The sequence below is a fragment of the Ahaetulla prasina genome, chromosome 14 (genome assembly GCF_028640845.1).
Source record: "Ahaetulla prasina isolate Xishuangbanna chromosome 14, ASM2864084v1, whole genome shotgun sequence".
NCBI lineage: Eukaryota > Metazoa > Chordata > Lepidosauria > Squamata > Colubridae > Ahaetulla > Ahaetulla prasina.
Genome location: NC_080552.1, coordinates 20,909,889 through 20,922,503, shown reverse-complemented (window position 1 = coordinate 20,922,503; position 12,615 = coordinate 20,909,889). Strand labels below are relative to the sequence as shown.

The window sequence follows — 12,615 nt, the reverse complement described above, 5'->3', positions numbered from 1 at the left end:
CACAAGTCCATAAGGCACAGTTAAGAGTTTACAAACAGATTTCTCAATTGGTTTCAACAGATTAAGTTGGATTTTGTTGGAGAGAGATTGGGCGAGCCAAGTGGGAGGAGTCAAACCGGGAATTAGCTTGTAATCCTTATGTGGGCACAAAAGGGCAAAGTTTGAGCCCCCTTGAACGCTGTTGAACCTTATCTACTCTTCTTGTTGTTAGTTACGAAGTCATCTCCGACCCATCGCGACCCCATGGACAACATTCCTCCAGGCCTTCCTGTCCTCTACCATCCCGCAGAGTCCATTGAAGCTCCCGCCGACTGCTTCAGTGACTCCATCCAGCCACCTCCTTCTCTGCCGTCCCCTTCTTCTTTTGCCCTCAGTCTTTCCCAGCATTAGGCTCTTCTCCAGGGAGTCCTTCCTTCTCATTAGGTGGCCAAAGTATTTGAGTTTCCTCTTCAGGATCTGGCCTTCTAAAGAGCAGTCAGGGTTGATCTCCTCTAGGACTGACCGATTGGATCACCTTGCAGTCCAAGGGACTCGCAGGAGTCTTCTCCAGCACCAGAGTTCAAAGGCCTCAATTCTTTGGCGCTCAACCTTATGGTCCAGCTTTTCCAGCCATCCATTGCAACTGGGAAAACCATGGCCTTGACTATACGCACTTTTGTTGGCAGGGTGACGTTTCTGCTTTTTAGGATGCTGTCTAGCTTTGCCATGGCTTTCCTCCCCAGGAGCAAACATCTTTTAATTTCTTGGCTGCAGTCCCCATCTGCGGTGATCTTGGAGCCCAGGAAAATAAAGTCTCTACTGGTACCCAGATGCAAACCATCAGTCTGAGAAGATCCCTGTGTCATAAGCTTGAGCAATAAAAATAGTTAGCGGCATTCTTCACTTGTGGAACTGGTTGTTCCCGCCTGAAACATTTTCAGTGTCAACAAAGCCATTAAGATTCATTCATTGTATAAAGCGGGCCTCTTGATGTCATCCTCCCTTTAGAACTTGGTAAGTAAAGAACCTGGGATTCAGGCAATTTTATGCTTTTGCTGATCTTTAAATCAAAAGCAGCTGAATCAATTTAAGGCCTCTTTTGTAAAAAAAAAAAAGGAAAAACACACCGGCATTCAGGCTTGATTGCCTAGATGTGTCCAATTTCTATGGTTTTGAAATATAAACCTTATAAATTATAAATGGTAGGTAGAGAGCATCGTATTGAAAGCTCAGGATTATTATTATTATTATTTTCCTGCGTAGATCGTCTCTATGCAGAAAATACTATACTAGGTGACCAGTGGTTTAACAGCTTCCTGTGTTCTTTCCAATTTTTCTGGGTTCGTTTCTGTGACTCTGCCCAGAAATTAGCAGACCCCCCCCTCCAGCTACAGGTAGTGCTCGACTTACGACCAGAATTGAGCCCAAACTTCCTGCTGTTAAGTGAGACATTTGTTAAAGTGAGTTTACGACCTTTCTTGCCACAGAGGTTAAGTGAAAGATGCGGTTGATAAGTGTTGAATTTATGTTTTACTGACAAACAAATAAAGGGAGACCAGTATAGATCTATTTCGAGCTATTTAGCTCTCATCATATTGTGGCCCGCCAGCGGCCAACGGATCGGGCAGCAGATTCAGAAAGGAGGTTGGGAAGGAACATGGGCCAGTCCTGGAGTCTGGGGAAGGCTCTGACGAGAGCTCTGCATCAGAGGCAGAGACAGGGCCAGGGCCGTCTGACAGTTGTCAGCTGCCTTCGGACATCAGTGAGGCAGAAGAACAGCTGGATCCTGTTCCCAGTGTGTGCATGCGCAGAGCTGCCAGGAGAAGGGAACAGCTAAGGAACAAGGGTTGACTCAGGAGTAAAGCCACAGGTAGACGGTGAATGGCCACAGTCCACGAAGGGGAGGGGAGTTTGCAGGAGACATTTGGGTGAAGATTTGTTCCTGCATTCTTGCCAAGTATTGCGGCCGTCTGAAAGATATCGGCCTGGCCACTCTCCAAGCCTGATAAAGGTCAGTAATCGTGAACTATCTTGAAAGTCTGTGGGAGAAGAAAGACTTTGCTGGAGAGGAATTTGCTGTAAATTAAATAAAAGGGGTTTATCGGGACGGGGACTCAGCTTCATGCTGCTGGGGAAGCCTAGGTCAGAAAACATCAGCTAGCCATACCCTTCTGGGATTCGAGATTACATATATATATGTAATACACTTACATATTAGGTAGATGTATTAACCTCTAAGCCACAGGCTCTTCTCCCTTTGTCGGCTATACCAGGGGAAAGATTAAGTGTTGTTGTTGTTGTTTTGTCAGGACAACCTGGTCTACCCAATTATGAGCCGGAAGCTGTGTGCTCCATCCCATAATTGGGTAGACCAGGTTGCCCTGACAAAAAAAAAACAAGGTCATAACTGCGAAACACGGTTATAAGTCACTTCTTTTCTGCGCCGTTACGACTTTGAACGATCCCCAAATGAACTGCTGTCAGTGGCGGGCAATCTGTATCTTAAATACCTTCTCTTACGTTGTAGGCCAGCATCCCTGGCGGTTGAGCGATATCTAAGGAGAAACCTCACCAGCCCATTGGCTCTTTCTGATAGTCGAACGATACCCTTGTAACTGGGACACATCGCAGATTGAGATTTGTGGTTTCTGCCAACCTAGAGGAGAAGCTTGCTCTGTTCTCACTCTCTTTGTGTTTCCATCTCAGGAGGTGAATTGAGAGATCCTTTTCCTAGTGGCCAACTAATTTAGCTCAGCTCCGGATGCTTGCTAAGGCATTTCTACCGAGCGCAGGCGATGCGCTCGGCTGTCTTTGTCACTGTTGTGGCACAGCTCTGGGCAATTTCCAGGTGCACTAGACATAATGATCGTCCCCAGATCACAAGCATTCTGTCTACGGCCTCTTGAGCCCCATAGGCAGGTATCTCGCCACCTGTCATCCAGCTGGCTTTTCAAGGAGGAATTTTTCCACATTCCAGACATGTCCTGACTCAGCTGTTCCCTTCGAGACCGTACCAATAATCTCCTCTAATTACAAAAACCTGCCTTTTGGTTTGAATGCTCACATGGGACACCTCTTCTCAGCGCTTGCCAAGGCAGTTCCATTTGTTGCTCCAGAAGCACAATATTTGAACAAAGATAACATTCAGGTTGTTGCCACTGTTCCAGTTCCTTGGTTGTTGTTTTTTTCCCCCTCTCGGTGGCACTTCCCGCTGGAGGCTCTAAGCTCCTTCACTGCTCCTTGGGCACACGCATGCAAATTGAATTTATATTTACCATATTACGTTGGTGTCCTGCCCATCGTTCAAGGTGTTTAGTGCAGTGTGTGAAGTTCTCCCCCGCCGACGGCATTGATTCCTCCTGCTGCTAACTTTGTGTGATTAGATGGAAGGGATGACGTGGCGGGAACCCAAACGTTGAGTTTGTGACTGCGACACCATAGAAGGGACCCTACCAGTAACCATTGGGGTGCTATTGGGAGCCGGGGGGGGGAAAACGTTGTTAATACCACTTTACAATGTCTTGGTAAGACCGCACTTGGAGTATTGCATTCAGTTTTGGTTGCCACGATATGAAATAAAAAGATGTGGAGACTCTAGAACAACGGTTCTCAACCTGTGGGTCACGACCCCGTTGGGGGTCGAATGACAATTTGCCAGGCATCGCCTAAGACCATCGGAAATATGGGAAGTATACTTGCGAGTTGAAGAATCGCGCTCCAATGGTTGACTCCACAAGCCAGCTGCAGGCTCTTCAAATCGCTAGCCGAATTCGGCTTCAGGCACAATGAATTAAAAAAGAGAGAAATCTTTGCTCTGATGTCTCCCTCTCAAGCCAGCTGCAATCACTCCCAATCACTAGCCTAATCTGGCTTCAGGCGCGATAAACTTAATAGGGGAGGAGTCTCCGTTTTAATGCCTCCGTCCTCAAGGCAATCACAAGCAGTTCAGATCGCTAGCCAATACAGCTTCAGGCGCGAGAAATTCAAAACGAAAATAATTTTACGGTTGGGGTTGCCACATCGTGGGGAATTGTATTAAAGGGGTCGCAGCACTATAAAGGTTGAGAACCACTGCTCTAGAAAGAGTGCAGAGAAGAGCAAGAAAGATGATTAGGGAACTGGAGGCTAAAACATATGAAGAACGGTTGCAGGAATTGGGTATGTCTAGTTTAATGAAAAGAAGGACTAGGGGAGACATGATAGCAGTCTTCCAATATCTCAGGGGCTGCCACAAAGAAGAGGGAGTCAAACTATTCTCCAAAGCACCTGAAGGCAGGACAAGAAGCAATGGGTGGAAATAAATCAAGGAGAGAAGCAACTTAGAGCTAAGGAGAAATTTCCTGACAGTTAGAACAATTAATCAGTGGAACAACTTGCCTCCAGAAGTTGTGAATGCTCCAACACTGGAAGTTTTTCAAGAAGAGATTGGATAACCATTTGTCTGAAATGATATAAGGCCTCCTGCATGAGCAGGGGGTTGGACTAGAAGGCCTCCAAGATCCCTCCCAATTCTATTATTCTGCTTGTGTGTGTGTGGCTACCCAAAATGCATAAACTCTCCCCTTCCCCTTTCTGCAGGTCGGCGTGATAGGAGAGGAAGAAGAGTGGATAACTTTGTGCGAAGTGGAGAAGGAGTCGAATGCTCAGTTGTTGGAGATCCCAAACCTCACACCTTACACTCATTACAGGTAAAAAAACAACAAAAAAAACAACAGCTGGTAATTCATTGCTTGCATCTCCTGGCACCTTGCCAGACAGCAGGGAGCAGCATTAGGATCTCCAAGCAGCCAGTGGGAGGGACGGTGGGAGAAGACGCTTACTCTGAAGAGCTTAAATTTGCACCTCCAAAGAGTCTGCCCTGAAATGACTCAGCTTGGTGCATTTTCATCGTCATTCTCCGAGGAGTAAAATAATTAATCTAGGGAAGGCAACAAGGTGCAAAACAGCCTGCTAAACAGCGCTGCTGAATATGTTCACACTTCCCGCCGGCTGAGATTTTCCGTCCCCTTAAAGCTCCCTCCCCCCCCCTCCGTAATTGATTTTGGGTTGGTTCGTAGGTAAAACAGCACCGCAGTTGCTTGTTTATATGAGAGGGGTTTCTTTCTGTAAACGGAGCCAACGGCATTATGAATATTATCAGATGATGCTCTGCTTCTCCCATCTCTACGGCGCGTAGCTGCACTCAAAAGAAGTTTCAGGATTGAATCAGATGATGATGATGATGATGATTTTTATTATTTATTAGATTTTTATACCGCCCTTCTCCCGAAGGACTCAGGGCGGTTCACAACCAAAGTAAAAACAATAACAATGTACAATTAAAATAAACAATTAAAAAACTTCTTAAAAAATTGGCCGGAAATTTAAAACATAGTAAAATCTAAAAACCCTTAAAATTCATCTAAAAATTTAAAATTTAGAATTTAGAATTTAAAATTTAAGCCAGCCCCGCGCGAGTAAATAAATACGTCTTCAGCTCGCGGCGAAAGGTCCGATGTGGGTCAGGGACACAGCTGGGTTATTTATTTTGATTTATTAGATTCCTATCCTGCCTTTATTACTTTATAAGTAACTCAACGCAAACATATTTAATGCTCCTTCCTCCTCCTATTTCCCCCCAGTAAGTTGGGCTGAAAAAGGGATAGTGGCCTTAGGTCATCCAGCTAGCTTGTGTGCCTAGAGCAGGACTACAACTCACCATCTCCTGGCAATTGGTCCAAAGTCACCCAATCGGCTTTCTTGCCTAAGGCAGGTCTAGAACTCACCGTCTCCTGGTGATTGGCATGAAGTCACCCAACTGTCTTTCATGTCTAAGGGAGGACTAGAACTCACCGTCTCCTGTTGATTGGCTCAAAAGTTACCCAACTGTCTTTCATGTCTAAGGCGGGACTAGAACTCACCATCTCCTGGTGATTAGCCCAAAGGTTATCCAGCTGGCTTTCATGTCTAAGATGGGACTAGAACTCACCATCTCTGGTGATTGACCCAAAAGTTACCCAACTGTCTTTCATGTCTAAGGGAGGACTAGAACTCACCGTCTCCTGGTGATTGGCTCAAAAGTTACCCAACTGTCTTTCATGCCTAAAACGGGATTAGAGCTCACCGTCTCCTGGTGATTGGCATGAAGTCACCCAACTGTCTTTCATGTCTAAGGGAGGACTAGAACTCACCGTCTCCTGGTGATTGGCTCAAAAGTTACCCAACTGTCTTTCATGTCTAAGGCAGGACTAGAACTCACCGTCTCCTGGTGATTGGCCCAAAGCTCCCCAACTATCTTTCATGTCTAAGGCAGGGCTAGAACTCACCATCTCTGGTGATTGACCCAAAAGTTACCCAACTGTCTTTCATGTCTAAGGTGGGACTAGAACTCACCATCTCCTGGTGATTGGCCCAAAGCTCCCCAACTATCTTTCACGTCTAAGGCAGGACTAGAACTCACTGTCTCCTGGTGATTGGCCCAAAAGTTACCCAACTGTCTTTCATGTCTAAGGCGGGACTGGAACTCACCATCTCTCGTGATTGGCCCAAAAGTTACCTAACTGTCTTTCATGTCTAAGGTGGAACTAGAACTCACCATCTCCTGGTTAGTAGGCCAACACCTTAACCATAATACCAAACTGGCTCTCTTCATTCTCATTCGGTCTCAATATACCAAATCAAGTCTCAAACAACGGTGTTAAAAATGGTGAGAAGATCCCGAGAAGTTTAGGTTATCAAGCAAGCGTTCAGAAGGCATTGCTATTCTACCCTTCCCTGCCCTATTTCCCGGGATTTCTGACAAAGATCTTGCTTAGCCTTTGGAGATTGAGACTGGAGCTCATTGTGAAGAACAAATGCTTGATCTATGGAGAATTTGCAATGTCTTCTTATTCATTGGGAATTTTGGAAAAATAGCCCAGGCAGATCTGAAACGCACCAACTCAAAATCATGACTGCTTTTAAGCCATAATGGCACACTGGCATACATAAGAAGACGTTAAAAGGGCCTCTGGTGGCTCAACAGACTAAGCAGTATGTTATTAACACAGCTGCTTGCAATTACTGCAAGTTCAAGCCCCACCAGGCCCAAGGTTGACTCAGCCTTCCATCCTTTATAAGGTAGGTAAAATGAGGACCCAGATTGTTGGGGGCAATAAGTTGACTTTGTATATAATATACAAATGGATGAAGACTATTGCTTGACATAGTGTAAGCCGCCCTGAGTCTTCGGAGAAGGGCGGGATATAAATGCAAATTTTTAAAAAAAATGTAAGAAAAGCTCAAAAAAATCATTTATTTTTATTTTTGCTATGCCAAAAATTGGGATACCAAGTAAGTCTCCCTTCCCATTTTTATGCAAATTACTTTTTTAACTACCGTAGGTTCTTTTATTGCTTCCGATTCTCCCCCTCCCCAAATTAAGCCCTGACATAAAGTTAAAGGCTTCTTAAAAAAAAAATTCAGCAAAAGGCTGGCAGATGCAATGCAAATTTCTCCCTGTATTCATATTCATTCCCCGGTATCATCCAGCATCTTTTGGACAAAGATGTTTTAAGAACGAATTCGGAGAATTAGGAATAAAAACAATGGCGTGCAGTGTTGCAGTTTTAATCTATGCGTGTTTGAATATGAAACAGAAAATCACGCTTTGCGACGGCGTCGTGATCAAAGGGACGAGATTCAGATCAGAAGCCGGAGCCGTCGATTTCGCTATTTATTCCCCGCTTGTAATGTAAATCTTACATTACATTACAAAAAAATCGTAAAGACTAGATTTTTTTTTGCTATTTATGCTCCTGTTGTAATGTAAATCGTCCCACTGAAGTCAAAGGGAGGAAGAGACAGAGAGCAGGAGGAAAACAGCCACAATAGAAAAACTGTAAATTAGAATAAATTGGTTTTTTTCAAGGGGGGGGGATTCTCGATGTAGTTTGGCCCGGCCTTGTGACGGAAAAGCGTGTTAGATGTATTCAGTGCCAACTGTACATAATTATTTCGATACAATCGTCCGGAAGCATTCTCCTGGCTTTGGATCCTTTCTAAGCTCTTTCGTTCAACTACCCATCCGTTTAAAAAGTTGAGATTACAGCGGCAGGATTGCAGCACCTAAGGGGCTGGATTAAAAAAAAAGGGAAAGGAAAAACGAAAAGAAAAAAAAAAGATGGTGAACCCTCCTCTTTATCCTGGCTTGTAAGAAATCTGGAGATTTCTGTCTGCCGTCTCAGCCTTTCAGCATTGACCAATATTCCCCCCAGGTTCGTTGGCAGGTTGACACCAGGAAAAGGCAGCCTCCAAAAGTTTCCACGGATCGCTATGTTGATGAATGTGCCACCTGCTCTGTGTCTCTGTCTGAGTTTGGGGCACAAGAGCTTTTTTTTAAAAAAAAGAAGAAGCTGGCAACGTCCTCGGCACATTGCTTGATGGAGAAAGTCATTGGAGGCACGTTGGCAGAGCTAGCTTGGACGTATCTGCTCTGCGTCCATCTGCTAGGTCCATTGTTGATGGCTCTCCTGACTGAATTTCATTTGTCATGTTTTGGTTGAGCCTCCAAGACTCATTGCAACAGTTGGAGAAAAATACCCCATCCAGGTGAAGCTTGAGCTTGTGGCTCCCATTTATCTTGGTGGGACTCGACATGACGTCCCACCTTCGTCAACGGAAGGAGAAAGCGAGAACTGTCGAACTTGGAGCTCGTCTTTGTCAAACGTCTTTTCTTTTCTGTGGTCTGTTGTCGATGTTTGGGAAATTAATGAGGTTGTTTCGCTTCATGCCTGTTCTGTTAATGCACCCCCTTAACAAGGACGAAGGAGAAGGATGTAGCGTGCACTTTTCTTTTGCTCCAAACATTGCAGTGGGAGGAAAATCCAGGGCAGGTTGAGAAGATAATACCTTAACACAATACGACTTTAAGCCAAAGCTTTCTCTTTCCATTATAATGGCTCTGCTTCTGATCACTGGAGTCTTAATACTTTTTGTAGCTAATGCCTTTCCTGGAATTGGGAGGTCCATCTTCCCAAACTGCTGCTGTCAGAAGACAAACAACTTCAGCAAAAGAAGAGCATGAATGCACGGGCTGACTTTTTATTTGTGTGTGTATATTTATATAAATCGAGGGACGTGGTGGCTCAGGGGCTAGGACGTTGAGCTTGTCGATCGAAAGGTCAGCAGCTCAGTAGTTCGAATCCCTAGTGCTGCCGTGTAACGGGTTGAGCTCCCGTGACTTGTCCCAGCTTCTGCCAACCTAGCAGTTCGAAAGCAGGTAAAAAATGCAAGTAGAAAAAATAGGGACCATCTTTGGTGGGAAGGGAACAGCGTTCCGTGCGCCTTTGGCGTTGAGTCATGCCGGCCACATGACCACGGAGACGTCTTCAGACAGCGCTGGCTCTTCGGCTTTGAAACGGAGATGAGCACCGCCCCCTAGAGTCGGCAACGACTAGCACGTATGTGCGAGGGGAACCTTTGCCTTTACCTTTATTTACATAAATCAGGCTACTTCCTTGTGATTTCTGCAGTGGTGAAATCCAATTTTTTTTACTACCGGTTCTGTGGGCGTGGCTTGGTGGGCATGGCATGGCTTGGTGGGCATGGTAAAGGAAGGATACTGCAAAATTTCCATTCCCATCCCACTCTGGGGCCAGCCAGACGTGGCATTTGCTGGTTCTCTGAACTGCTCAAAATTTCCGCTACCGGTTCTCCAGAACCTGTCAGAACCTGCTGGATTTCACCCCTGGATCTCTGCATGTCACATCTATGGGCTTCCTATCCCTGCAGCATACATGTTCAGTACTTTCTGGGACAGAAGCATATTTGTTGAATTAATCTTTGGATTTGCACACGACCCCTATTAATCAGATCCACCATGGTGCATATAGAACGGAAGCTTCCCATTTGTTCTGTTCTGGTGTGGGACTCCACTTCTTGAGAAATATTGAGGAGGGGGAGAGGGGAGGAGGGGGACTCTGGGATCTTTGATGCTCTCTGACCTTGGTTGTTTTCTTGCAGATGTTTTATTGCCCAAACTAGGTAACATTATCAGTGCTAGAAGGGAATGGGGATTATGGAAAGGAGGAGGAGGAGGAGGAGGAGGAGGAGGAGGAGGAGGAGGAGGAGGAGGAGGAGGAGGAGGAGGAGGATGGGGGAGATCCATTCAATTAGAGTGTTGATTCTATGGGCCAGGTCGCTCCACGTCTTTCAATCTTGCACCGGCTTTTTTGAGTGTTTCTCAAAAGACTGCTTTCAACTTTGATGGCAGCCTGGATTCTTTTTACTGCTAACTCTTCCAAACTTCTAGAAAATGGACCAGGTGACAACCACCTTTCCAGCAGTGACCCTTGTTCTTTGAAACTGTCTCCCTCTGCTCTTCCCCCCACCCCCCACCATGGGTGGGCTTCAAAAATTTTAGCAAGGGGTTCTCTGCCCGAGTACTGGGTGGATGTGGCCATGGTAGGCATGGCTAAGTCGGCCTCCTGCACCGTGGCGGGAGGGGCACTTTTGCTCTCCCCAGGCTCCTGAGGCTTTCCTCGAGCCTCCGGGAGGGTGAAAATGGTCTCCCCAGGCTCCGGAGGCCCTCTGGAGCAGGGGTCTCCAACCTTGGTCCCTTTAAGACTTGTAGACTTCAACTCCCAGAGTCCCTCAGCCAGCAAAGCTGGCTGAGGAACTCTGGGAGTTGAAGTCCACAAGTCTTAAAGGGACCAAGGTTGGAGACCCCCTGCTCTGGAGGCCAGAAACGGGCCTTCCTAAACTTCCAGTAGGCCCATTTTCCACCCGCCCCAAGTCTTCACACAGGCCCTGCACTTACCTGCATCCAAAATGGGCCACATGGAGACTCCTGGGAGGGGCGGGTTGGGGTGGGCAGGGTACAGCCAGGAGTGGGATTTGGGAGTTCTCCGAACGGCACAGAATCTTAGCTAGAGATTCTCCCGAACCCCTGCTAAACCCCCAGCAACTTCCCCTGCCGCCCCTCCCTGAGTATGGAGGGTCCCTACCCTATTTGGATTTCATAAACCAACCAAGAAGAATACTAGTTCGGCTAGTTCACATTTTAATAATGGAACACCTTTGATATTTTTCTTTTTATCCTTTGACCTGTTTCTCTAGGTCTATTTTGCACGGACATAAATAGGCATTTTCCTTTCTTGTTTTTAAATTGAATGAAGTGGATTTTGTTTAACTTTTGAATGGGTCTATGTGGCTTAGTTATATAAATAAATTAAGCCGAAATGGATGGGCAAATCTTGGTCTGTTTTCAAGGAGACCTGAACTTCTATCTTTTCAATCCTGTGCATCGGTGCCTCTCTCTGCCCAACAGGTTCAGGATGAAGCAGGAAAACATCGTTGGCCAAAGCCCATTCAGCCAACCTTCACGAGTCATTCAGACCCTCCAAGCACCCCCAGATGTGGCACCAGGGAGTGTGACTGTGCGTACCGCCAGTGAGACGAGCTTATGGGTCCGCTGGGTGGTAAGTTACCAATAACTGGCTTCCGAACGGTTTCTCTTTCGAGACTCTTCTCCTTGAGTTGACCTCCAGATGGGTGGAATTTCAGCCCCGAGAATACTGAGGGGTTTGAGAATAATGGGAGGCAAACTGTCGGGCACAAAGAATCAGGACCATATGCTAAGTTGCAGTTCAAAGCTTTAATGTTCAAGCCTACGTACAAGAATCCAGTTGAAAGTTCAGTGCTATATTGGCACCAGATAAGGATCGACAAAATTCAGGAGGGGTTGGGTCGTTTGTGGCAATGTAATGATTCTAAGCAGGTGACACACTTAACTCCACCACCCAGCTCTGCTTGCTCTTCTTCCCATTATACTTCTAGAAAGGATAGTGATGGATGATGCCCAAATCCATTAATTTGTTCTTTTGTTATTTCCTCCTCTACTACCCCCTCAAAAAACTCTGTTAGATCATACCAGTAACTCAGTTCCTGCCTGTCTCCCCCTCTACTCTTTTTCCTCTTTGCAATTTCTTTACTCTTTCTTATCTGAATCTGGGCAGGCATAAATCAGAGCCTGACCTTCTCCCTAGGTAGGGCTCATATACTAACAGGCCAACAAAATCATAGCAAGACATTTCCAAGGCAACATAATGGGACTCAACCATATGTTGCCTTTTTGTTTACTAAGGCAATACGACTCCAAAAGAAATGAAAATTGAATTCTTGGCCGACGGAGCCGCATTCGGCTGAATTTCCTAAAAGTTTTAAACTGTAAAGAAAATGGTCTTCACGTAGAAACAGGACTGAATGTGGAGGTTATATCTCCGTGATAGATTACAGAGCTGAGTGATTAACTCGGGAACCGGGTGATAAATGGCACGGCCTTTGATAAATGAATTTATCTTGTGCCTTTGACTGCTGACCCACCCTTGCTTGATGAAAATTCATTCAAATATTCCAATTTCTGCTGCTCGGCCACTCCGAGACGCCTTCCTGTTCTGCTGCTGAATGCAAAAAAAAAACCCCCACCCTGCTCCCCAATTTCTCCGAGCAAATTCACCATTCTCATCTCGCAGAGAAGGAAGCCTTTCCTCACTGCCACCACAACTCCCTGTGCATTCTCCAGGTCATTAAGGCACCCCATTAACCACAGGAATGAATTTCTCCTCTTGTGTCGTCATTGACTTGAAATCCTAGGCTTAGAAAACTTGGAACTCCGTC

General features: G+C 45.8%; 1 protein-coding gene across 4 annotated transcripts in view; it reads left to right on the top strand.

The window, feature by feature from the left end:
• Nucleotides 1–12,615, top strand: part of SDK1 (sidekick cell adhesion molecule 1) — a 503,056-nt gene that overhangs the window by 375,134 nt on the left and 115,307 nt on the right. For all 4 annotated transcript variants that reach the window (XM_058157083.1, XM_058157082.1, XM_058157085.1 and 1 more), the window contains 2 exons: nucleotides 4,558–4,667; nucleotides 11,267–11,417. In XM_058157083.1, the coding sequence (XP_058013066.1) occupies nucleotides 4,558–4,667; nucleotides 11,267–11,417 (261 nt within the window). The remainder of the gene's footprint in view (nucleotides 1–4,557; nucleotides 4,668–11,266; nucleotides 11,418–12,615) is intronic.